The sequence below is a fragment of the Prionailurus viverrinus genome, chromosome A2 (assembly GCF_022837055.1).
Source record: "Prionailurus viverrinus isolate Anna chromosome A2, UM_Priviv_1.0, whole genome shotgun sequence".
Lineage (NCBI taxonomy): Eukaryota > Metazoa > Chordata > Mammalia > Carnivora > Felidae > Prionailurus > Prionailurus viverrinus.
This window is the reverse complement of record NC_062562.1, coordinates 52419837-52447601: the sequence shown is the minus strand read 5'-3', so window position 1 is coordinate 52447601 and position 27765 is coordinate 52419837. Positions and strand designations below refer to the sequence as shown.

At 40.5% G+C, this 27765-nt stretch overlaps 1 protein-coding gene across 3 annotated transcripts in view; it reads left to right on the top strand.

The window, feature by feature from the left end:
* The window catches only part of VGLL4 (vestigial like family member 4), a 167607-nt gene that overhangs the window by 66177 nt on the left and 73665 nt on the right, over positions 1 to 27765 (top strand). The window contains exon 1 of one of the 3 annotated variants that reach the window (XM_047835931.1): positions 19197 to 19750. The exons of the other annotated variants lie outside the window; for them this stretch is intronic. Within the exon in view, the coding sequence (XP_047691887.1) occupies positions 19669 to 19750 (82 nt within the window). The 5' untranslated portion in view covers positions 19197 to 19668. Of the gene's footprint in view, positions 1 to 19196; positions 19751 to 27765 lie in introns of those variants that run through there. 3 annotated transcript variants of the gene reach the window in all.

Here is a 27765-nt window from a genome sequence, read left to right as displayed (position 1 = left end):
CTGTCCCTCCCCTGCTTGCTCACTTGCCCTCAAAAAAAAAAAAAAAAAGAAAGAAAGAAAGAAAAAGAAATAATGATATATAAATAGTGCATAATGACAGAGCTGTCCAAATTCTTCAACATAATGCACCAACATAATTTTTTTTTTATCAGGTATTGCTAATTTAATTTTGAAACCTGGGAATTAAGTGGGATGAATTAGCTGTGATTTCCACCTCCTTTTCCTTTTGCTTCTTTCCCAGCTTATTCTGTATCCCAGACTGATATTCAGACACTGTTTTTATTATATCACTGCCTTCCTCTCCCTAAAAGGAACCAATAGCTGTTCTTGACTATTTTATGTTGCTGTACAGAGTCGTGTCCTGGTCCTCATCCTCTGGCCCCTTTTATCTTTTCAGGTATATTTTCTGTTGCTTTTCACTACCCCAAACCCTTTGCTTTGGTAAACTCAGTGGCTCATGTCATTTTTGTAGCCTGAATATTGTTTCCCCTTGCTATTTTGCTTACCCAACTTTTACTTGTCCCTTGTCTAAAACCTCTTAACTACTTTGTGGGACCCTTCATAATCTCTCCTCCTGTAGTTACCAAATAATTCTTATTTTATCAGTTTTGGTTATAAAATGTTTAGAGAAAAAAAGTCAGCCAGTGAAGAAAGTCTTTCCCATCTCAAGTTCCTACTTTTTCTCAGGTAACCACTATTAAGTTTCTTTTGTAGCTATTTGCTTTATGGTCACAAAATGGCTGCCTTATCTCCAGGTATCACATGTGCATTCCAGATAGTCAGGAAAGGCAGAAAAAAACAGTATAACGAGCCCAGACTGACCTTTTTATTAGGAAAAGCAAAAACTTTTCTAGAAGCCAAAGCAGACTTATGTTTACGTCTCATTGGTCAGGCCTATATTCCCTAGCTACTCCTAGCTATGAGAACTCTGGAATATTCAGTTTTCCTAGCTCCTCTAGTGGAGGTAATAAGGGGGAAGGGAGTTGGGAGTGTATTGTGAGTTAGCCATCACATTGTGTCTACCACACGCCAAGTATTATTAACTTTTTAAAAAAATTTATTTATTTCGAGAGAGAAGGAGAGCTTGAGTGGGGAGGGGCAGAGAGGGAGAGAGAGAATCCCACTGTCAGCACAGAGCCCGACGCAGGGCTCAATCCCATGAACTGTGAGATCATGACCTGAGCTGAAATCAAGAATTAGACACTTAAGTGACAGCCACCCAAGTGCCTCCAAAAATTATTATTATTATTATTATTTAATGTTTATTTTTGAGACAGGGAGAGACAGAGCATGAACGAGGGAGGGTCAGAGAGAGGGAGACACAGAATCTGAAACAGGCTCCAGGCTCTGAGCTGTCAGCACAGAGCCCAACGTGGGGCTCGAACTCACTGACCACGAGATCATGACCTGAGCCGAAGTCGGCCGCTCAACCGACTGAGCCACCCAGGCGCCCCCCAAAATTTTTATACTGGATTTTTATAAGTTAACTTTACAACAAGCCACTTTACTACCTTCTCCTATTGTTTTCAATGCTTTTTCCAACATTTCCCGCCCCCCCCCCCTTTGGCTTCCCAGTGTATTATTTTAAAATTATGAAAAATTTGCCTTTTCTATTTCAGTTGTTTTTTCCATCTGATCAAGAAGCTTTCAGTTCCAAGTAATGGAAAACTGAATCAAATGATTTTAAAAATAAAAGGAACTTATTAATTCACGTAGCTGAAAAGTCCAGAGGTAGGACGGGCTTCAGGGGCAGTGAGATTCAAAGGATCCTGGTGTTACCAGGTTTTGGCTTCATTTATCTGTGATTTTCTTGGGTATGTGGCTTTGTCCAGCAGCATGGCTACATTGTATAAGCCAGAGGAGACTGTCTCTTCCAGTCTCTTAGGCTTCTTTCTAGAAAATCTACAGCAAACATGTGCAAATCTTGTACTCACCCTTGAACCAACCACTGTGATTTCTTGCAGCCTGTCCTCTGTATACCCAGTGGCGTTTTTATTCACATCTGTTTCTTTTATTGCTTTTAATGCAGCATCCATTTCCGTCACAGACTACTTTTTTTCTATTTCTTTCCTGAACTCTGCTGGCTATCTTTTCATCTCCCCGTGTTGTCATCCTGTTTCTTAAAAATAGAGCTCTTACCTCAGAGAGGTTATGCCTTTTCTTCTTCTTTTTTTGGTATATACCACAGAGATATATTGGTTCATAACTTTCAAAATTCTGTGCAGCATAATTTCCCTGGTGTGTTTTAACACCTTGTTACTTTTCTTTCCTTCTTTTATCTTGCATCATTTGGTGATGGTTCATTTCTCATTATTACTCAAAAATTTTTTTTGATGTTTATCTATTTTGAGAAAGAGAGAAAAGGTGAGTAGGGGAGGGGAAGAGAGAGAGGGAGAGAGAGAATCCCAGCAGGCTCCATACTCAACGTGGAGCACGACTCAGGACTTGATCTCTCACGAGCATGAGATCATGACCTGAGCCAAAATCGAGAGTCAGAAACTTAACTGACTGAGCCACCGAGGCAACCCTCATTCATACCTAGTTTTAAATGGGGCTTGTTCCTTCTGTGATAGCAATTTGCTGAATGTTGGTGATTGGGGAGCGTTTGGGAAAAGTGCTGGTGCTGTTAGCTCGCAGCAGTTTGTTATCGGCACTCCATCCTGAGGGTGTTCCTCCTTCCCAGCAGAGCAGGAATTTGGGCTGCCCCACAAAATAGGTATACCCAGGTCCTTCTTACTCAGTGCTTGCATAAACAAACAAGCCAGGTGTATGTTTTCATTTTTGTGAAGACATTCGTGTATGATAGCTTAGCTGTTTTGTCCCACAGCTACTGTGATGAAACAGAACCAGGCAGTGGACTGTTTTTGATGCTGTTTGGTGTTCTGTGTTCTTGATCTATTATGGAAGCAGAGCTGAAATGAAAGTTCCATTAAAATAAAGCTTGAGTCTCAGAATGTCAAAGTTTTTTAATTTTAAGAATTCAATATAAATGATTTTTCACCAGCATTTCATATGCCCAGGTCCCCAAAGAGACAGATAACATTTTTTAAACCTATAGCACTAATTGCACAAAAAAATCCTACTGGACTAGAGATACGCTAAAGTGTGTAAGATGAAAGTCAGATTTTGAAATTGGGATTGTTTCAGAATTTGAAGAACAGTCTATAGTACAAAGGCAGGAATTTTCATAGTGAATAGAAATCCAGTAGAAGGAGAATTTGGCAGGTATTGGGCGCCTACTGGTGCTAGCACTGGGTTGTTTCAGATTTTTATTTTATTTTATTTTATTTTATTTTATTTTATTTTATTTTATTTTATTTTATTTTATTTTATTTTATATGAAATTTATTGTCAAATTGGTTTCCATACAACACTCAGTGCTCATCCCAACAGGTGCCCCCCTCAATGCCCATCACCCACCGTCCCCTCCCTCCCACCCCCCATCAACCCTCAGTTTGTTCTCAGTTTTTAAGAGTCTCCTATGGTTTGGCTCCTTCCCTCTCTCTTTTTTTTTTTTTTTTCCTTCCCCTCCCCCATGGTCTTCTGTTAAGTTTCTCAAGATCCAGTGAGATAAGTCATACAGAGAAAGACAGATACCATATGTTTTCACTCTTATGTGGATCCTCAGATTTTTTTTTTAAATGTTTTTATTTTTGAGAGAGAGAGAGGGGGGGGGCGGGGGGAAGGGGCAGAGAGAGGGAGACACAGAATCTGAAGCAGCTCCAGACTCTGAGCTGCTGGCACAGAGCCAGACATGGGGCTCAAACCTACAAACTATGAGATCATGACCTGAGCCGAAGTCAGCCGCTTAGCCAACTGAGCCACCCAGGCACTCCTGGGCTATTTCAGAATTAATAAGCAAAGAGGTTGACTCTCAGGGAGCTCTTGGTCTGTAGGGAAGATAAAGCCATGCATGATTATAACAGACTGTATTAAATAGCATGTTAGAAGCGGTGGCATCCAAGGAGAATGATTAGTCTTTTTTTAAATGTTTATTTTTGAGAGAGAGAGAGACAGGGTGAGTGGGGGAGCGGCAGAGAGAGAGGGAGACCCAGAATCTGAAGCAGGCTCCAGGCTCTGGGCTGTCAGCACAGAGCCCTATGCGGGGCTCGAACTCACCAATGGTGAGATCAAGACCTGAGCAGAAGTAGGATGCTTAACCGATGGAGCCACCCATAGAAAGATCAGTCTTTTGAGCGTGTTAGCATTCTCCCCATTTTTCAAAGATGGAGAGCCAGATCCAAGGCATTACATAATACATGTGTACTCACATAGCTGTTCTGGGACAGATCCAAGATTGGAACCTGCTTTTGACTAGCTCCTGGCCTCTTAGGATTGCACATTTTAAGTATTTCAATATTTGAAGTTACTTTTGCCCTGAGTAATGCCTGAAAGTTCACTTAATATGCCTCTGGAAATCTCATTGAGCTGTATCAAATATTTTATTTTGTTGATGTCTTAGGAAATACTGTTGGGAACGCTTTGACCCTCAAGCCTTCTTTGAAACTCTGTTCTTGTGAGGGTGCAGACAAATGCCACTCTCTTTATGAAGCCATACCTACGTCTCTTCAGAAATAGGATCTCTTCCCCCCTTTGCTTCCTATTGTTTGTCTGTAGTTCTTGTTGTCTGTCTTCAGTTGGAAGCTCTTCAAGGACAGGGACTATACCTTATTTATGTTTGGGCCCCAGTCTCTTCTGGGCCGGTGAAGCGTTGTGAGCATTAACATGGCACTCTGGTGGTATTGTGTATGGCTGTCTTGCTTGCCGTTTGTTTAGGGTCCCAAAGACAAGTGAACAGTGCTTGGAGCCAGGAACATTGTACCTGTGCTGGGTGGATTTTTACCTCTACTGTGATCCTGGGCAGGATCACTTTGTACCTGAGGCTTGGAGGGTAGGGGTCAGTTTGTATGGGTAGTCTTGTAGGATGGATGTCTCTAATTCTAGAGCTCAGCAACACTCTTTTATCAACAATAGAAATGCTATGTAGTGTCTTCTAGCAACAGCCAAATAGAACTTTTCAAGTCTTCAGAATATTTTCACCTTCATGTACTTGGTGCACATAGTGGGCATTTAAGTATTTTATAACTGCATATTAGGCAAGGTATTCCCACTCTCTTATCTTTTGTTGCTTGCTGACTAAATGTGCATTTACAAGTGAGAATAGAAGACTTGATTTTTCTTTCATGGAGATGAGTGGGCCACGTGCCAGGTGTTAAAAGAAAGGTCTAGAAAGAGTTCATGTGTTTCTTTTCTCTCTGGCCTTCCCAGTTTATTAAAATGGGCAGCTGGTTCTTTAATTAATCATGATATTCGATCAGTGAACACGCTGCAGTGCTCTGTCATAGGATGATTGGAAGGTTTGATTAAACACGAGAAGGAAAGCGTTTTTTTTTTTTTTCCAACGTGTCAGTCTTCCAAAAGAAAATGTATTGGGGTACCTTTCCTTGGTGGTTCCAGGCCAAACTAGAAGTATTTTAGCCTGCTCTTTGGAAGCAGATGTATTTTTAGAGCATCTGTAAATAAAATACGGTCATTTGGCTATTTGTGCGGGAAATGGCACTCAGTGTGCAGGTGCAAAGCTGTGTTTTCTCATGTTTCTCCTTCTCTTTTTAAAACTTGTTTTACTGGGAAAATGGAGAAGAAAGAGCAGGAAGAATCGTTTGTTTTGATGCCATGTAAATTGGCATTAGTGCAACAAGGATCATAATTTTCTTCTTGGCAGTGTGTACCGCGGGGCTGTTAGCACAGATATTCTGTAACAGGAATCCTTGAACAAGTAGAATTTCAAAGAACACTGAGAGCCATTCAAAAGTAATAGGATTATATGTGAAACGTTTAGGGGTGGTTAGGCTGCTTAACCCTCTGGTAACTAGCCTTACCTGGAACTAAAGACAACCAGGAATTTTAGATCTTTTCATTTTTTAAAAGTTTGTTTATTTGAGAGAGAGAGAGAGAGAGAGAGAGAGAGAGAGAGAGAGAGAGAGAGAGAGAGAGAGAGAGAGAGAGAGAAAGGGAGAGCAAGCATGAGTGGGGGGAAGGGCAGAGGGAGAGGGAGACACAGAATCCGAAGCAGGCTCCGGGCTCCGAGCTGTCAGCACAGAGCCCAAACACATGAACTACGAGATCATGACCTGAGATAAAGTCAGCTGCTTAACTCACTGAGCCACCAGGGCGCCCCTAGATCTTTTCATTCTTATTGAGCTGAAAAGCCAGATCTCCTCTAGGTAGTGGTGGCTTGGCTCGCCTTCGTGTTCTCCTCAAGAAATGTAGAACTTTTGGTTACTTTAAGCCCTCTTGCCCTTTGTTACTATTGTTAATTCAAACCACCAGGAAATGATCTAAACAATATCTTCATGTCCATTGTTAGGGTAAAAGTCTGTGTGTGTGTGTGTGTGTCCTCTTTTTTTTTTTTTTTTTTTTTTTTGCCCTGGGAAGTATAGCACACACACACTCTCTCCACATGCCTTCAAGTCGGAAAAACCTAAGAAAAACCTCCATAAAGCCAGCAGCAACAGCCATCTCTAAGTAATAATTACTGCCATTTATTATCCAAAACATGAAATTCTGTCTTGAGATTGCAAATGAACGTGGCAGCCTAAGGTTGGGTATGGATGAAGGGCAAAAGGGAACAGAGGAATTACCCAGAACCTTAGAATTTTAAGGTTGATGCATGTACCATAGAGGTTGAAGGAAGAATGTTGTTTATTGAAGGGGGATGTATGGTGCATTAGAAAGAAGAAATGAGGCTTGGGGAAATATGTAAGTAAAGGACGTACATTTGTGTGAGGTCAGCTGAGTAAATCCGCTCTGGTGTCAGATCCCTGTTTTTAACGCAGTCTGCAGGAGAAGCTTTTGTTCCATTTAAATAATGGAGAAGTAGTCGCTGTGATTTTTAAATATTTGACAGCTTTTAGGGTAAGGTTGCTAAATTTAACTGAACATGCATCAAGGTCATATTTTTAAAGTTAAAAAAGATGTGTGCAGATTCCTTTGGGTGTGCAGATTCCTTTGCAGATCCACAGCTGTCTTAAATTACTTTTCCGTCCTCAGGATGCACAGAAGAGGTATGTGGCAGGGGCATTCCTGGACTCTCAGAAATCCACATAGGTCTAATTAAGCATAAGGAAACTGCTAACCAGCAAAAAGTCGACCTTTGTTCCCGCGTTTTTATAGATGTTTCTGTTTGAAGTTCTTTGGGAGTCGGGAGTGGGCAGGGCAGTCTAATGTCTGAACAGGCTCTGCTTCTCCTCACGGGATACCAAGAAACCTCATCATCTGTGGAAAGAATGGCAGTAATAATTCACTCCATTTGTATGTGCTTTGTAATTCATGCATCGCTGTAATAGCTGTCCTTCCCTGGGTCCTTGGCTGCCCTATGTAATGGGCAAGTGAAGTTTTATCATCCTTCTTTTGCAGATCAGGAAATTGAGGCTGGAAGAAGGAAAATTCTCTAGGGGATAGGAACCTAACTTTTCTGACTGACTCTAGTGCTTTTTTCCTACTGGAATGCCAGTCTGAGATTGCAGAGTGCAAGGGGTAAGCTTATCATGGCTATCAGCTTCCAGTTTTACCTTCTTTCTCCTCTTTTGCCTCCCCATTCCTGGCTTCCTCTGTGGATGGCCCTATTCCCCTACAGCCCTTCCTCCTTGGATTAGCCCTTATTCCTAGGCCCTATTCTCCCTTTCCTTAGGGTCTACCTCCCCCCCCCCCCCCCCACCCCCGTGCCCCTCCCTCCAGGGCTGTGGTTTACTCTTCCTGGGTCCACAGTACTCACTGATTCCTTGGGAGGCTGGAATATCGCTAGTCTTCTAAGTCTGGTTAGAAACCTAGTTCTATATTGATCACCTACCAGGTGCCAGACAGTGTATATGGACTGGGGAAACAGTGATAAGATAGATATTAATCAGAGGACCATACCAAAGTGACATTACAGCTGTCTAAGTCCTCTGAAGGGAGATTCATGGTGCTCTAAGTCACTAACAATTCACCATCACCAGCCTTGACTAGACATACACACTGTGGAAATGCTACTCTGCTCCACCAGTAAATGCCCTGTCTTGTTTCCAGGACCCCTCACACACTACACACCCTTACCCACGTGAGGATAAGTAGGAAAGCCTGGTGTATGCATTTCAGGTCTCAAAACAGTTGAATATTGGCAGTTTATAAATTTCTGGTTTTATTCTGGCTACTGAACGCCAGTGGTTGAAGAAGGCTGAGAATGCAGGGGCTCAGTTGTCTCTTACACTGTGTAAAGTCAAATTATGGGGTTCACAGTCCAGCTTCTCAGTGGAAACAAGGTTGAGCTGTGTCTAAAGTTGGCTCACGTCGCCCCCTAGTCCTGTCCAGGAGTAACTCATTGGGATGCCCTTGAACTCTGGAGGGTGTGAATGGCAAGGGGTTTACTCAGCGTGATGCTCTTTTACTAATTTCAGCTCAACATCCCCAGTGCAGAACTCCTGAACCTCAGGGGGACGGGCCACATGTGAGAATTATATGGGGAGCTATTTTTTTTTTCAACGTTTATTTATTTTTGGGACAGAGAGAGACAGAGCATGAACGGGGGAGGGGCAGAGAGAGAGGGAGACACAGAATCAGAAACAGGCTCCAGACTCTGAGCCATCAGCCCAGAGCCTGACGCGGGGCTCGAACTCACGGACCGCGAGATCGTGACCTGGCTGAAGTCGGATGCTTGACCGACTGCGCCACCCAGGCGCCCCTATGGGGAGCTATTTTTAAACTGTACTGAGCACAGCTGTTTCCTGGGTGTAAATTCAAAATACATCTTTCAGGGCCCCACTGTGTCCTTCCCCAGATTTATTAAATCACCTTCCAGATATGGCTTTCAGAGCCTCCTGGGTGATGTGTATCCAGGATTGGAAACTGCTCTTCTGGCCAGTGGATTTCTGGTGGCCCTAAGACTGTAACGCCCTCTCAGATAGAAGCATCAGTGAAAACGTTGAAGGATGGTTGACAGGGCAATGCATGTAAATCCATCCTTGGAAAAATTGAATTGTTTGTGTTTTGAAGAGAATTTGATGGTATTGACTGTTATTTGACTTAATTGAATATTTGCAATCAAAACCTCTTTATTCTACTTGATACTAAATATAGTTGACTGGGTGAAAAAAATACAGTCTGAACCATCTGCTTGCTTTATGAGGACTCTTGTTTTCCCTCACTGGGGTTTTAGGTCACTAATCCAGGGAGCTTTAATTGCCTACTCCTGTAGGAGTTTAGGAGTATGTTTAGGCATACCCAACAAGAAATAAGACATGACCTAACTTCAGAGAGCTCACAGTGTTGTGGGGAAGATGTATTTGTTTAAAAATTTTAAGGTACAGTTCTTACAGGTGCGTGTTAATCTTAACATTGCCAATGATTTATTTTTTAGACCCAGTTTTTATTCAGTGGCATTTTGCAAAGCTAATGTGAAACTCATCCCTTGCAAGTCAACAATCCTTGTGGACTTAAAAAACTCTCCTTATTTTTAGTAAACGTAAGACCTTCGGTGTAGTGATAAAGCACAGCTTCAGATCCAGACCTACCACTGTTGTGTGTGTTTGGACAAGACACTTAGCCTCTCTGATACCTGTTTCCTCATCCTCTAAAACTGTGATAGTACCTAGTAGCATGGTTGTGAGGATTAAAAAAGAAACAAGGTATGCGAAAGAAGGTAATGCTGCGCCCTCGACTGTGCCCAACACGCAGCATGTGTCCTTTGTCTTCTGTCCCTTCAACTTTAGGGAGAAAATAACCTATTGAGAAAATAGGAAATTGGCCTCTTGAGCTGTACCAGCCGTTGATTGTATGGCTAAGGAGAAAAATTCTAATAATTGTTTGCTTAAACCAGGGTTTTTTGATAGTGACATCATTGCCATTTTGGCCTAGCTAATTCTTCGTTGTGGGGGCTGCCCTCTGTATTGTAGCACGTTTGGCAGTGTCCTTGGCCTCCATCTGTTAGGTGCCAGTAAGCGCTCCCAAGTTATGACAACCAGGCATCACCCAGTGTCCCCCAGGTGGGGGGCAGCACAACTGCCTGGTTAAGAGGCACTGGCTTAGACTCTTTCCCTCTGTCCGTGTGGGGAATCCTGTCCTTCTGCCTCGTACGAGCATTTAGGAGTTTTACTATCGGGCAGGGAAGTGCAAAGTAAAACCGCAGTGTGGCTGGTCCACACTTAGCAGAGTAGTGGGAATGAAAAGGTGGAAAAGCAAGGATGTGGAGCACCCTAAAGTCCCTACGCTCCGGCAGGTGTATGTATTGGTACAACTGCTGCGTTGTCACTGTGTCCAACTACACTTGTGCGTCAACATGGTGTGTCAACTATACTTCAGTGGAAAAGATTTAAAAAATGTAAAGCTGTAAAAAAAATAAAGTGTGAAGACATGTATTAACCTGATTTCAGTTCTCACCAGAAACAAACAAACAAAAAAAACCCAAGGCAGCCGTATGCTCACCAAAGACATGTGCTAAGAATATTGGTGGCAAACATAATTAGAATAGCCCCCAAATAGAAACTGCCGAGATGCCCATCAACAGTGAACTGGAAGAAGTGTCGTCTCTTAGGGCAACAGAATGCTATACAGCAGTGAAAAGGAATGAGTTTTCAGCCACATATAAAAATAAAGGCACCACTCGTAAACAAGTTGAGAGAATCCAGTCACAGAAGAGTACATGGCACACCGTTCTATTTGTATGAAGTGGTCCAACTAATTTACACTGTTAAAGCTTAGGATAATGATTACCTTATGGAGGTAGTTACTAGAAGGGGGCACAGGCAGGGAGGCATTAAAATTCTCTTTTAAAATGCCTGGTGTGGGATCTGTGTTCTAGACTGGATCCTGACTGGGTGCATGGGTGATTTTGGAGGTGGAAAAATGCTGTGTACTAAAGCACTGTGAAGGCAGATTGAACTGTTAATTGAAGATTGGGTCACATATTGGGACTATCAGTGATTTTAGTCCTTCATATGTTAAATACCTGGGACTTTTCCTTCATTGGATTTCTTCTCTGATTTTTACCATGGAAAGCAGTTCTAGCCAACTGTGAAGGGATACATCTATGGGTGATTAGGATTTGTGAGAATGAATATCAGAATAATATTTTATTTGTGAGGGTCCTTTGGATGGGATTTACTGAACCTACGTTTTTTTTTTTTTAGTAATGAAAACCTCTAAAATAATAAAATGTTACAAGAAAACATTTGTGTCATTCAGCATATAAGGTACTAGTTGTAAAACTAATGTTATGGTGTTTTGCAAGAGATTTCTCCTTCCTTAAATGCTAATTGATTCAATTCCTTCTCCCAGTACTGATTTATTCTGATTTAAGACATCAGTCCAAAGATGTTAGCTAAGTTTATCATGGTGATCACTTGGCAATGTGTGTGTGTGTGTATATATATATATATATATATATATATATATATGTATATGTGTGTGTGTGTGCATGTAGATATATATATTGATTCACTATGTGGTACACCTGAAACCAATATAGTATTGTATGTCAATTGCACTTCAATATATATATATATATATATAATATAAAATAGTACTTTTAAATACTATTGATATTTTAAATCATGTTAATAAAGCAGATTTCCTATTCAGTCATTTGAGAACAATTGAACTAGTTTTGTTGGTATTTTAATTTTTGCAGAGTTTAGTGACAGTTCAAGTGTTTGTTAAAAGATATTTGCTGTGACTTTTAAATAAAATAGGAGGCTCATTGTGTGACTTTTAAATAAAATAGGCTCACTGTGTTTGAAATATAATGTATATCAGTTGAGAATGGCCCAAATTGTGCAGTTTGCCTTCTCAAAATTATCTTTGCATTTTAAAATTCACCCCTAGAGGGTGCTGTTGTATTGAAAGTTTAAATCTTTGTTTTGAAGAACCATTTTAAAGTTATTTTTAGAGTACTGTACATATATTTGTGTTAAAGTACTACTATATTACAGCAAATAATCTACTAATACTTAATTGAAGTTGAGAGTGTTTTGGGGACCCTGACTGGCTCTCAGTCAATGGAGCGTGCAATGATCTTGGGGTCGTGAATTTGAGCCTCATGTTGGGTATAGAGATTACTTTAAAAATAAAATCTTAAAGTTGAGAGTGTTTTAACTTAGAAATGGCACTATTTTATTAACAATAAAAGTCAAGACATATAGCTTAATGGTTTTTGCTTTTGTGAAAAATTTGACAACATACTGTTTATTTTTCATTATTTCACTGTGAGCAGCTCCAAGTTAGAGAAATAAACAATATTTTACTGTATACTTAGGAAGTCTTTCCTTGAAAGGAAATTCAGTGATTTGGAAGCCTAATAGATATGTAGGTTCACCTCATGGATACTTGAGGCATTTGAAAATTGTTTTGTTTTGGTATCTCCTTCAGCTCAACAGCTATGTTTTTGAAGACCTACTGTGTGCAAAGCAGCCTTTATAAACTGATTGGGGGAGATACATAAATTATCTCATAGTCTCCCTTGTTTTAGAATTAAGCGCAGTATATCTAAAATAAGGTAATTTGATACAGATTAATCTGAGCTAATGGGGTTCTTAGAGAAGTTGGGATTGTAGCTAGGCCTTTAATGAGCCACAGAACTTTGCATTCTAAATAATAGTTAACAGAAAAGGAAGTTTGGTTTCTTAAGTCTTCTTTCTTCACACGCAGTCTAGGTTCATTTAAGACTTTTGAATTTTAAGACATTTTAAGACTAGGTTCATTAAGACCTTTGTCTTAGTAATTACTATAATTAGATAAAAAAGGGAAAGTGCCTTGACCAAGGAAGTGTTGTGCAAGCATCAGCATCATCTTTACTCTTGCTGCTGTCTTATTTTGAGGAATGTACCCATAAATGGCAGTGGATTCTAGAGATGCTTTGAAATATTTTTAGACAGCCAACTTCTTGTTCAACTGATACATTAAGTCAAGGTATAGTCAAGCTTCCTTTCATTCTTTTGGTTAGGTCTGTTGTGATTGTTATTCATATATCAGGCTACAGTGATTTGAAGAGAATAAATGCTCAGTAAAGAGAATACCTTAAAATAAAAACACCAGCTAAGTATCTAACTTAGAATCCTGGGAAGAAGAGAGCAGTTAAATCCTCTGGAGGAGCCAAATAACGCAGTAGGGTTATTTATATTTCCCAGTGTCTTTGAAGAGATTATTGTTAGACTTAACATTAAAATATTCCCTTCTCCATACATGTCCCCTGATACTTATAACAGCATTGTCTACAATAGCCAAATTATGGAAGCAGATTAAGTGTCCGTCGATGGATGAATGGATAAAGATGACGGGGTGTATGTGCACAGTGGAATAAAAGAGGATGTAAACTTGCCATTTGCAACAACGTGGATGGAGCTAGAGAATATTGTGCTAAGTGAAGTAAGTCAGTCAGAAAAAGATAAATATCATATGATTGTGCTCATATGTTAAATTTAAGAAAGAAAACAAATGATTATAGGGAAAAAAAAGAGTGAAAGAGGCAAACCAAGAAACAGACTCTTAACTATACAGAGAACAAACTGATGGTATTAGAGGGGAGTTGGGTGGGGGATGGGTTAGATAGGTGATGGGGGACTAAGGAGGGCAGTTGTTGTGATGAGCACTGGGTGTTGTATGAAAGTGTTGAATCACATATTATACACCTGGAACTAATACTACTCTGTATGTTAACTAACTGGAATTTAAATATCAAAACTTAAAAAAATCCAAATGAAAAAAAGTTCCCTTCTCTCTACATGTTCTAACGAGAGCATTTCGTTTTTAAAAAAAGTGTCTGGAGAGTGAATTTGATCTCCCAGCTTTTATTCAGCAGCTCACAGTTTTGGTGATTCTATTCTGAATTGGTAATCCACTCACCAGCAAATGCAGCGATTTAACCTAGAAACCAGCCTGGGCTGCTGTCACCATTTGGCCATCATTTTCCCACTAAGATGTTGAGATGCTGCCATGGTGAATACTTAGGGAGCGCTTAGTGTATGCTGTGGGGAGCTTTATACCAAAAACTGAAGTTCCATTTTTTCTCTCCAGAAGCTTAGGGTCTGTTTGGGGAATCGATACTAATGCATGAAATAACTAGTAAACAACAGAAGACAGAAAGTATATGCACACATGTCTACGTGTTCTGAAAGTTGAAAGTACAGGGACTTTCTCTTTTTTAAAAAAAATTTTTAATGTTTAGTTATTTTTGAGAAAGAGAGAGAGAGACTACGAGCAGGGGAAGGGCACAGACAGAGGGAGACACGGAATCCGAAGCAGACTCCAGGCTTCGAGCTGTCAGCACAGAGCCTGACGTGGGGCTCGAACTCACGGAGTGTGAGATCATGACCTGAGCTGAAGTCAGATGCCCACCTGACCGAGCCACCCAGGCACCCCAGTACAGGGAGTTTCTTTTTAGTTTCTTTAGGACATCTTTGAATAAACATCTTAAACGTCTTTGAATCTTACAAAGGTCTCATGTTGAGCATCTTTAGTTGTTAAATCTAAATTAAAAGGGTGTATTGTGGTGTTAAAAAAACAAACATATGATTCACCACTTAGGCCTCACCAGGGCATGTTTTCTCATTATGCACCTGCTTTTTAATAAGTGGGGAACCTGCACCCTCACCTTGATTCTGTATGGAAATATACTCTTTGTAGGTAAATTAGAAATACAGAAAAATGTCAAAAATGCCCGTCACTCAAAGACAGGCATGGTTATTTTGATACTCTTTACTGTCTCTTTAAGACATACACTTTTTCTCTATGTATGTGTATATATTCATTAATATAGAAGCAAAATTGGTGTCCAGAATACACACTGCTTTTATATCCTATTTTGATGGTATTCAGTTAACCTATGTAGTACTGTTATACAGTACATAGTATAGCACTTCCTCGTGTCATTCTATTTTTTTTTCTAATTTTTTTTAACGTTTTATTTATTTTTGAGACAGGGAGAGACAGAGCATGAACAGGGGAGTCAGAGAGAGGAAGACACAGAATCTGAAGCAGGCTCCAGGCTCTGAGCTGTCAGCACAGAGCCCGATGCAGGGCTCGAACTCAAAAACTGTGAGATTATGACCTGAGCCGGAGTCAGTCGCTCAACCAACTGAGCCACCCAGGCGCCCCTATTCTTACTGTTTTTAAAGTTTTTCAGCAAAAACTTTATTGCATTATCTGTATAGTGCTACTTATTCTGTACCAGGACCACCCCCAAAATGTTCTTTGCTTTATATTTTAAATATCTAATAGATCAAATTTCTTCAGTGTTTAAAAAAAAAGGTAGACCTTCTTACCTGCCTTTTTTGTTGATAAAATTTACAACCATCTTTTCAGTTTCCTTAAAAACAATTCTGTTGGTACTTCAGTTATGAATATATTATTAGCCTGCAAATGAACTTGAGAAGCATTGACATTTTCCAGTATTTGGATTGCAACCTGAAGTGCATTCAGAATCTCGATGAGTGTTCCTCAAATGTCAGAACTTGTGGCACCAAAAGATATCGACAGAATCCAGTTTGGGAAACCTTGTTAGGTAATACAGTGTGTGCTGGGGTGGGCGGTTGGATGGGGAATCTACCTGTGAATCCTACTGTGTAACCTTACTGATTTTATTCAACAAGTGTTCATTGATGGCCTACCATGTGGCAGGTTTATGCTAGACCTTGAAGAAGCGAAGAAGCCATAGTTCTTGCTCTTGAAGTCTAGACGTGGTTAGAAGTATATACCTGGTAAGATGATAGGGGCAGGGAGTGAGGACATGGAAGGAAGGGGTTCCCATTGGATGAGAGGGGCGTATGCCAAGTCTTAAGAGAAGAATGGGTGTGTTTGCTCGGTAGACAGGCTGGAAAAGTCTTGGACAAAGAGAGAACATATGCACTGAGAAGTGAAACAGTGTGGTTTTAAAGTAGGCGATTCAGTGTGCTTCAAGCACGAGGTGAAAGATGTGCGGAGCTGGGCTGAAGGCCGTCGCTGTGGAGGGAGTTCACTGCGCTGCAGTCCGGCCGTTGTAAGTAGCCAGCCATCTGCACAGGGCTTCTCACACCGTCTGGGTGGAAAACTAGGGTTTTCATTTTTTGTTTTTTTTTCCTGCCAGGCTTTATTGATACTTTGTAAAATACAACGAAACTCAATAACTAGAAATATGGAAAAAATAAACCCTCATTTAAAAATTTTTAGTTAAAAAAAGTTTTTTTTAATGTTTATTTATTTTTGAGACAAGGAGAGACAGAGCATGAACAGGGGAGGGTCAGAGAGAGGGAGACACAGAATCCGAAACAGGCTCCAGGCTCCGAGCTGTCAGCACAGAGCCCGACGCGGGGCTCGAACTCACGGACTGTAAGATCATGACCTGAGCCGAAGTTGGATGCTTAATTGACTGAGCCACGCAGGCGCCCCTAAAAATTTTTTTTAAAGTAATCTCTGTACCCAATGTGGGGCTCGAATTTACAACCCCAAGATCAAGAGTCGCATGTTCCGTCTACTGAATCAACCAGGTGCCCCAGCGCTCATTTTTTAAAATGAAGATTTAAGAGACATAAAATTACTCTGTCAAACGGCTATAAAAATTTGGAAATGTGCACTCTCCATTTCTGTATCTCTCTCTTATGGATAGTAGCATCCATTTCTTGAACCCCTCTGTGGACCACTGGTGAGTAGCACCACACTGGCTTCCTACATGAGTAGGGAAGATGGGTCTGGGTGCTGGGAATTTTGCCACAGATCACTCTGAACACAAATCAAGGTACACTTATGGGACTGTCGTCACAGATGATTGCCACTCAGGCTGAGAGAATCCCATTGTAAGTGACACAGGGTCATTTAGGGGAAGTTACTAAGTACTCCTATCTTTACAACTGTTTCTGTTTAAATCTGGTTAAAGCACTATATTTTATTTTAAGTTTATTTTTGAGAGAGACAGAGACTGCGTGAGTGGGGAGGGGCAGAGAGAGAGGGAGAGAGAATCCCCAGCAGGCTCTGCACTGTGAGAGCATGGTGTGGGGCTTAAACTCACAAACCATGAGATCATGACTTGAGCCAAACAAAGAGTCGGGTGCTTAACCGAATGAGCCACCCAGGAGCTCCTAAAACCACTATATTTAAAAAAAAATTTTTTTTTAACGTTTATTTATTTTTGAGACAGAGCATGAAGGGGGGAGGGGCAGAGAGAGAAGGAGACACAGAACCGGAAGCAGGCTCCAGGCTCTGAGCCATCAGCCCAGAGCCTGATGCGGGGCTTGAACTCACAGATCGCAAGATCGTGATCTGAGCTGAAGTCGGACGCTTAACCGACTGCGCCACCCAGGCGCCCCTCCTAAAACCACTATATTTTTAAAAAGAAAACCTTCTCAGAAGAAGGGTTTAAAATGAAGTATCGTAAGGGGGGTAATTTTTTTCCCCCTCAGATAAAAGCAGTGGTTTTCAACCTTGATTGCATATTAGAATCACCTAGGACTCTTCAGAAATGATACAGACCATGGGTCTCACCTCCTCAGATTAGTTTGGGATGCCACCTCAGCACTAGGATTTTTTTAAAGTCCATGTTAATTCTAATACACAGCCAGCTTTCTCCCATAGGGGACAGGCTAATGACTCATCATGTTTTTTGATTGAGACCTTATGTCAAAGAACACAGTGATTGTACTCTACAACTATCATTTGAATTTGATCTGATGCTTAAAAGATATTGAGATTGTTTGAAATGCAATAATCTGTGTATAGTAGATGCTCTAAGAGCTTTTTTTCTGACCCTCCATGCCAAATGCCATTATTTTAATTATAATTGATAGTATATGTATCTTTTCAGCATAGCTTATTCAGACTCTAGGATATGTAACCTAGTGTTAGTAAATACCCTTATAAATTAAAGCTTCATTTTTCTGTTGTCTGCTTCACCTACAGCTCTCCAGTGATGGCAGTAGTATTGGGTGTTGTATGAATCTCCTGATAAGGCTTGATTAGAACAACTTGCTGTGTGCATGCCTATTATCCAAAATGCAACTGCCGCTGGATTTTTAACATATAAGCCCTTGAAATTATTTATTCAACTCTTATTTTAGCATATTAAAATTTCAGGTCTTGGTCTACAGTATACCACATTCCTTGATATTTTCTAAGTCTCCAAATAGCATACAATAATATCAACATATGAACACTTCCTTTGGTGAATTATTATTCTATTTGTGGTGCCAAGAGCTAGCTACAGTCTGCAAAGATAAAACTATTTTCCCCTATTTGCTGGTGTGCTCTTTATGTGCCAAAGGCTCTGAACGTTCAGTGATTTACTCATTCAGTAAACAGCTTTTGGGTACCTGCTTGTGCTAGATATTGGAGATATGCAAAGTTTAAGGCTCCGGTCCTTCCAGTAAGGAACAGCATAGCAGCATGCTACTAGCCACGAATACACAGATGGAACAGCTTTCATATGTGCAAAATGAAAATAATTTTATTCTGCCCCACACCCCATCATTTCAAGTAGGCATTTGGTTTTGGGTATATCAGTCTTGCTTAATCGCCCCCTCTCTCTGTTTCTTCTTTCTCTCTCTTTCCCTCCTTTTTTTTTTGAAAAGTTATTAGGGGGAAAAATCCTAAAAGTAGTTCTACCAACTGTTTTGGGGTCATGGGCCAGTCATTTAATCCCTCTGAGCCTCAGTTTCTTCTGCTGTAAAAAGGTGATACCATCCCTGCCCTGTTCATGTGAGTTGTTATGAGGATTATGAGAGAAGTTACATGTTAACATTAACATCAAAATTTGAAACACTGTTAAAGTATAAATGGATATTATAAAACAATTTTGAAAGAAAAAAGGAGCCTTACAGATATGGGTGGAATATATCCCACAGCAAAACCACTGTGGGTTTCTGAACCCCAACAGGAAGGTACAGCAAAGTTAAGTTCCACGGACGTTTGCTTCCATGATGGATTTTTTACTTTTTACTCAGCTCCTGAAAAAGAAACTTCCTGGGTTTTCTTTCTCCTCCTCCGGTTGTGCAGTGGCAAGCCTGCTTCCCGTCAAGAGCAGCTCTGCACGGCCCCTCTGTGCAGGCTCTCCACCTCCTCTTTCTCTTTCTTTCAAACACTTAATACATTTAGAGACTGATCTTGTGCAGAAAATATCCCTGACATTTGAAGAGCTCCAGGGATTCAGTGAGCATGCTCCGTGCTCCCTCCCGCTGGGAAGAGGAAGCTCGTTTACATACGAGTCATACCAAGCATAGCCAGCATGTCAGCGCAGTTAACTTGCAGCGGGCTGTGAGGAAAGCGAGCGTGGCTTTGTCCTAGGAAATGTGCTTCGTGTTTTTCGTTTCCACTCCTTTTTTATTTCGAAGAAAGACTCGTAAAGACTTCAGAAACGGTTTCTAAGTGCTTGATTGAGGATACAAAACATAGACTATCTACAAATAAACCCTTGAAGGGTTTTGTGCGAGTTTGATTTTTTTTGTGCGTGTGTTTTTCCCCCCTCTTTTTTCGTTTTTCTTCTTTTTCTTTTCTTTCTTTTTTCTTTTTTTTTTTTTTTTTTAACTTTTACATACTTTGTTTTGATCATCTGAGGCTGGGCCTCCCGTCTTTGTGAAGTTTAAGAGAAAGCCAGGAGCTACTCAGCAGTAACTGATTTTTGAAACGTACTCTTTTGGGGCGAAAGCAGAGAGCTGGTTTTCTGTGCTAGCCCAATAAATGCTATTTATGAAGATGGATCTGTTGAACTACCAGTACTTGGACAAGATGAACAACAATATCGGCATCCTGTGCTATGAAGGTAGAGGTTCTGTTCTAGAAATTGCTCTTCCATTGCTTTTGTCAAGGCCACTCCTCCTTTAGGGTTCTGAATGCCTTCTGTGTATTTTGTTCTCTTTCTTGGGATTTCAGGGGGCTTTGAAAGGCGAGTGTCTGTTATGTACTATTTTCAATACAAAGTTTGTTGTTCCCTCTCTTAGCCTTCAGGGTTACGGTGGGGGAGGGAAGGCGGTGAAATATAAACTGTTAAAAGTTTGCTTTTTGCTTGCAACATATTAACTCTTCAAATTTTTAACTCTTGATTATATGATTATTTTTTATTTCTGTTGCTGTTTTCTTTAGAGGAAGAACTTCCAGGACCCAGTAAAAGTTAAACGTGTTGGGTTTTTTTTTTGTCTTTCTTTCTTTCTTTCCCTGCTTTGATACTTATTTTAAACCTACACTGTGGACAGTATTTATACTGTATTGCAGTCAGTGCTTTGGATTTTCATGGAGAGGGGAACGGAAAGTTACAGTGAGTTTTTGTTTTCAGGAGTGATTGTCCCAAACAATGAAGAATTTTTCTGTTCAGTTTAGGGGACTGGAAGGGCACCCATGTCACAAAGCACAGACTGGCTCTTTGTCTGACTTCCCATTTCCTGTACAGCGCTGAGAGAGTTCTGACATTGAAGGATGTTCCCTCCACACTCCAGTCCCTTGTGGAAGTGATTGCACAATGCACCAACCAGAAAGCTAAATTGAAAGAAAGAAAGAAAGAAAGAACCTACGCTAAATTCTTATTGTTTATTGCCTCCTGCTAATCCATGAGGTGTTTCCCCACTGGCTTGTAGTGTTTCAAGCTGTCTCTGTTAGTAGGAAGAAGAGAAAAAGTGATTTCTTAATCTGTTGGAACATTATCTACGTGCGATTTGAAAAAGTGGTAATGGCCAGGGTTTGAGTGGCCGGAGAGGCATCTCCGGGGGAATTCAGCTTGGCAGGAGGAGTGTTTTTTGTTGTAACCACATACAAATCGAGGAGGAGACATCTCCTCTCTGATTCAGGATGGGTAGTTTCTATGTTTTCTCTTAATAGTGAACTGAATGTTTCTTTTGAAAAAGAAAACATTGAAGAAACTTGAATTTTTCATGTAAAAATTGCAGGCCTGTTGTCTAATCAGTTGAAAACTTAACCCTTTCCCCTTCAAGGAAAATAAAATCTCATTCATACTGTTTTTTACTTAACTCTGTGGATAAAGATCTCATACTTAAGAATTTTTTTTAAGGTATATATTTTTAAACTCCTGCTTGTTCCATTAAAGAGATTTTTGGTGAATTGCTTTCTTTGAATCTGCTTCTTTGAGTAGCCTGTTGCTTCTGAAGTCACTCATTTAAAAGGCGGACACTCCTTTAAAATGTTGCTTGTGAAATTAACATACTGTAGTTTTTTAAACTTTTCTTTTTCTCAGTGAACAGGAAATCAAAACTTTTAAGGCAATATCTGTTGGCTTGTCTTTGTCGTTGAGTAATATGATATTTTCAAAACAGAACGTAATGATCAGCCTAAGAGAGGAGTATAGGGATTGCGAGGAAATTGATACCACATTAATTTTTTATATCTCCAGTTGGGGGTAGTGAGGAAAAGCTTATGGAAAACTTGTCCAGGTTGATTTGTTGTTCCGTAGTGTGCAATGATAACTCGAAAGTAGTCTGCTTGCAGCCCCCTGTCTATTTGGGAGGAAGAAACTTTGATTTTGAAAGTTGAGTAGATATGTAGGATGATTTGCTATAGTCTGTTTGGTTTAAACATCTGCTGCTATTTTCCTTACTACGAAAGTTAACATTATTTTAACACCAAAATAAATACACAGGAAATGAAGAAAAGCACAGCAAAATTTGAGTGGTGTTTATAGTGGGTAGTTTATGCCCTGGTGGTTTTCTTAGTATAAACACTGCACACATCTGCTCTGAACTCAAAGGGTGTTTTTGAAGATGAACATAAATCTCAGATGGGATTTTTTTTTTTTTTTTTTTTGGTAAGAAAAGTAGGAACCTTTACTATTATTGTAAATCCAGTACTTTGGAAATGTTCGTATTAAACATAGCAGCTCACCAGCATTCCAGGGAAGTTATTTGGAAAATGGAACGTACAGTTGTAGGCAGCATTTGATTTCACTTAGGACACAGGCAAGTTTTCCATCTCTTAAGAATAAGGGACAATTTAATTTTCTGAAGTTTCGGTTTTAAAAATCAAGATGTTGATGGTTGTTCTTATTCTCTAGGTCAGTTATACCATATTCCTGTGTATTGTACTTGGCTCTACTCTGCTAAATAAACCATGTGTCTGCACTGTCTTTCTTCAGCCTCTGTGGCAGTGTTCCCACAACTAGATCTTTTTTAGCCAATTATCTTGTAGCATACAAGGCCTTTCTAAAAATCCCACATGGAAAGCGACTCCAGTGGCTCAGATGTGGACTCTGCTTGGTGACTGCTGCTTTCACCTTAGTCGTCTGTAAGCATAATTGAAACAGAAAATAAAGGGAGAAGGTTTGGGGTGGGGCCCACTGGTAGGAGAAGGAGAAGATTGGCAAAGGACAGAAAGAATCTAATTTCTGGAAACCAATTACCTTCATTGGTAATGGGCAAATTAGCAGAACTCTGCTTGTGTTAATGTGTCTCTTCAAAACCTTTATGGTTTTTTTCCACAACTCTCAATAGTTAACTTAAGACCCTATTGAATGTTCAAATTATACCCACATGAACCCAATTTTGCCTCTATCTCCGTGAAGAGGTCATAGGCCAACCTCAGCCTTCGTTTTTCCCCTGTGAACTCCTGAGAATAATCCACTAGTAGACTGGAAAGCTTCATGAAGGCAGGACAGTCTTTCTTGGGCACTACTGCATCCTGGAGTCCTGGCACGGTGCCCAGTTTGGCTCTCAGTAAGTGGCTGACTCAAAAAAAATCCATGAAATCTCTCCACTGGTGGTGTAGTCCCTACTGTACAATTTAGCACTTCATTATAAAAATCTTGTATTCGCTAATTATCTCATAATTGCAGAGCTGTACAGGGCCTCTTAGATAGATCTTAGACATTTGACTTTTTTTTTTGGCCAAGGAAACTGAAGCCCAGAGAGGTAAGTTGTCCATCCAAGTGTATTCAGAAAGTTTGTGGCAGAAATGAGCTGTGGTGGGGATTCAGTGGTTTTGATTAGTCTCTGATTTTTCTACAGCATTCCTGCCTCCAAGATTATTTTACGTCTTGTCTTCTTAATTAATAGCCCCTCTATGATAGGGACTGTGCTTGGTCCTGGGGGTGCTCCCAGCTCCCAGCCACAGGGGTGGCATCTTGGATTACAACACACAGCGAACCTGTCCTGGAGTCCTCATTGCTCTGAAGCCAGTTGCTGGTCTGGGTTTCCAGGCTGTTGTGATGTTCAGGAAAGAGTCATGAGGACTCTGGGTGACCAGCCTTGTTGGAATTTGTGCTTCTTCTGCTCTGGTGCTTAGGTTTGCTTACTTTTTTTCTGACTGTGCAGAGCAGGAGGCCCTGTGTAATGCCACTTTACCAAGAGTGTTTTCCCAAGGGAGCAGGGAACTGGTTAGACCATTGATTTTTCTCAAGATGGCTGACGGTTATATTTACATAATTACGTGGTGCTGAAAACATAGGTCCTAATAAATGTGCTCATGGTTGGCCGTGGCTTTAAGCTGCTGTTAGTGATACTTTAATTATGGGTTAAGAGCCATTAGTGTGTAATTTGGTAGAAGAATTCTCCCCTTTTAATTTAATAGTGCGATTTATATTGGGAGAAAGTAAGAATAAATTGTATATTGCAGTCATCGGAAAGCTTAAGATTCTGAGTTCCTCAGATTTTGAGCTGTTCATTGTTTTAGAACATAATTATCACTTATTTCATCACAGGCTGAACTTAAATTAATTTTCTGGAATCGAAAGGAAAATGCACACAAGAGTTGTGGCCTGAGACTCTGCCAGGGATACGAGGTTAGGTGAGGGATTTCTTTTGTTTTCTGCCTGTCTAACCGGCAGCAGTTTAGCGTCCTTTGTCTAATGAGTTCAGACGCATCAGGAAAACTTAGAGCATTGGGTACTGTCGAGGTGAAAAGGCCACAGAGCGGAGCCATTTGAACCCCCCTCTGTTCCCCAGGCCTGCGTATCAAGTGACCAGCTCTTGATCCAGAGGTGTATTCCGAAGTAGAACATCTGCAACTATTTTGCTGTGGAAATTGGTTTTACTTTACCATTTTATTTGCAGGAGAGGGTGAGGAGTGAGGAGAGAGAGAGAGGGAGAGAGTGGGAGAGGAAGAGGGACAGGGAGAGGGGTAAGGGGAGGGGAGGAGACAAGACCCGAAGGAGAAGGCAGAGGAGAGGAAGGCTGAAAGGAGCTTGGTTAGTACAACATGCCCAGGTGAGCCCAAGAGATCTCCTGCGAGAGATCTGGCCAGTTTGTATTTCTTCAAATTACAGTTTGTGAAGGGAAGGTGTGATTATAGCCTCCTTCCTTCTAGCTCTCCGCCCTCGTTTCTCTACTCTCCTCTGGAAGGATTATTTTACTTGGCTGTTTATCTCTTGGAGCCTACACATGGCTTTGTTTTGGAAGGCAGATTTCTCTTCCTTCCTTCCTCCTTCCCTTCCCTATTGTCTTCATGGCCTTCTATTCCTAGCGTGTTTGGATTTGTTGCTGTAAAGATTTTTTTTAATCATGCCATAAGATACAAAAAATTCCCCTCAGCATGTGAGAAGACTCCAGACCTCTCAGTACAGCCTTGTTCTGCTCAATTGTGAGGCTGTTGCAGAAAACTTGGTTTTGTCTGAAGAAATTGGATCCAGACTTAGCACTTATGCATGTATACAAATCTATAAAACCAGTCTTACCAGGGATTGTTTCTGGCTAGATTTGTTTTATCTCCTTATCTGAGCATTTATTCAATGACTGTTTATGTTTAGCGGCATCTCTGTAGTGCATACTGAGCTCATTGGAAGTATTTTCTAGTCTTGCTCAGCCATATCAGTTTGTTCTACAAAATAGTCCCTCTCCCTGTTATATTTTTTAATCAACTCATATATCGGCCACCCCCTATGCCCCCCTCCCCCCAAAAACTTCAGCCACGGACACTTAATTTTAAAAGTAGAGTCTGAAAACAATTTTACGTTCTCCATTTGTTCTCTCTTTGCCTTCCTGAATGTTATGTGTTCTGCTAAATTCTAAGGAATTATTTCCTTCAGTTTGCTTTGTTATCTTGCCGCCTTTGCTGCACTTCCCACCGCCCCCCCCCCTTTTAAAAAAAATACTATAGATTGTTTTAGTTTCAGGGTATTATATACAGATTATGTTTAAATCCTAACAATGTGAATTACTACTAGTTAAAAGACTGTTTATTTCCCTTAAGTAAAATAGAAAATCTATTCTTAAAGTTATCTTTAATTTGTGGCCATTTAAATGATCTTCCTGAACTCTTTAATATTTTACTTGTTTGTTTGCAAAGAAGTCTCTAAACATAACAAACTGAGGTATATTTAGTAAGTGATTGCAGAAAACAGTTCTGTCCTTTTCCCACCCAGTATCCATTCTCTTAAATGTATATGGAATGCCTGTGCTCTGCTGGTATGTATTAAGTCTTGGGTTATCTCTCTCTCTCTCTCTCTCTCTCAACATTTTTTATTATGAAATGTGTTGTATGTACATAAACATGCATAAAACATATGTGTAGTTTAAAAAGGAACAACCTCATAATCACTACCATGTCAGGAAATAATCAATCACCTCCCTCAAGTATTCTCTCCCTGTCATATTCCTCTCAGCCCCAAGAGGTCATCACAAAGTTTTGTCTGTTTTGGTTGTTTTTGTTTTTGTTTTTGTTTTTGTTTTTTTTTTTAGCCCTGTATAATCAGAATTATTTTCTATGTCTTCTTTTGTGTCTTACTTATGAGACTTTTTACAGTGGAGATGTCTTTGTCTTTTCCATATGAAGCCAGCTTATCTTCAGGTGTGGAGAATCTTGGCTGTGGAACATGTGTGGATGCCCCAGCATCCTTCTTGCTCACCTGCTGGTCACTTTTAAATAGAGCTGGTGGACGCTTTGGTCCAAACTTTGTTTTCAGCCAGTGTTTTGTTCACAGTCTTCATCACCTGTCAAAGCCTTCTGTTATCCAGGCTGTAATGGGAAATGGTGCGTTTGAGAAATTCTGTCCAGTTTTGGTGAATGCAGAGTTGGGGGACACTTGAGAAACATACCTTAATTAGGATCTGAACAACGACTTTCGTTCTGCATTAATAAGCAATTTGCTTAAAGGCTGAGACTTGTTACAAGTCAACTTTGTTGCAGTGCCAGATTTTTTTGGATGTTAATCCAGGGACTTTTAGATACACAGAAAAAGCTTGGGTTGTTCCAGTATTCAAACAATACTCTACATTGTAGAGAGATGGCTGTCCGAGGGCAACAAAGATCTGAAACAATAGTCTGCATTATGCACCATCTAAAATTATGAATGAAAAAGAATCATCCATATGTATTGCTCTTGATTTTTATTTTATATCTGTTTTGCATGAAAATAGTTGCCTGTTAATTGTTCTTGGCTAATGATTTGATTTTAATAGAGTGAATTCTAGAATTTAATGATTTGTTGCAGATACGTTCTGCCAAGCAATTTAGCAAAGTTGTTTACACTACCCCAAGTCCAGCTGGACAGAGTAAGCCTGTGCTTCTTCCCTGATAACAGTTAAGGGAGTGATGAGTGCAAATTTCTGGACACTTTTCCCCCTTTGAAAACAAACACACATCTTCCATTATGTGGCAGCACTATTAAAGTGACAAGGGATTAATTTAAAATTTTAATTTAATGTCAGCAGCTCTTTCCGGTACCCATTTTCTCCCATTCTTACTATGTGTGTCCTTTTAAACGATTGTTGTTGCCTTTTTTTTTTTTTTTTTCTGATGAGCAGCTGATAAACTATTGGCTGACCCCAAAGAGAACTCTTGTTTTATTTTCCTGCTGAAAAGCTATGACCTTTTTGCCAATGCATAAAATCACCCATGAGAGGGCTTTGAGTAGCTTTCTTTAAAGGAATACACAGTAACAGCTATACTAGGCTCTCTAAGTTCTACTGAGCAGAGGGCACAAGAAATGGAAAATAGTAGTCATTCTCAGGATAAAACCTATAAAAAGTTTTCTAGCACTGCTCTACTGAATTCAGATTTGGGAACAGTTACCACCAGTTTCTGGAGACCATGATGGGAGCCCTTTTTCTCTGATAGGCTTTACACCAGTAAAGGATGGCTGATGTTGGTAGGGGAAGAGGCGGACTAGAATTCTAGAACCAGATGGGGCGCCTGGGTGGCACAGTCGGTTAAGCGTCCGACTTCAGCCAGGTCACGATCTCGAGGTCCGTGAGTTCGAGCCCCGCGTCGGGCTCTGGGCTGATGGCTCAGAGCCTGGAGCCTGTTTCTGATTCTGTGTCTCCCTCTCTCTCTGCCCCTCCCCCGTTCATACTCTGTCTCCCTCTGTCCCAAAAATAAATAAACGTTGAAAAAAAAAAAAGAATTCTAGAACCAGTAGCAGACATCAAACATCGCTCTTGGTGTCCGATAAATATAATATACATGCTGTACTTGGTTCTGTATTTTGTACGACACAGAGTGGGAAAAGGCCTCTTATAGAGCTGGAAGAACCCTTATATATCCTTTAAGAAGAAACTAGAAGAACCACCACATCGTCCTTTTCCACCTGCAGACTCTTCTGAATCTAACTCCATGTTTCTTCCCTTTCCCTTAGGATCAGCAAAAGGCTAATTTTAATTCTTTGATTGGGATTGGTGGCTCACTGGTCCCAGCTCTTCTGGCCTCAGGGACTTTATGATCTGTTTCTTTTCTGATTTCCCCCTCTTCCTCTCCTGGTTCTTTCTCTTCATCATGTGTTTATCCACACAGGTCTCTCCCAACTTCAAAACAAAACCAAACTCACCCCTAAATCTTTTGCCGCCCCCCCCCCCCCCCCCCCCCCCCGCCGCTGCAGCTATTAGACTCTTTTCTTTGCCATCCAGG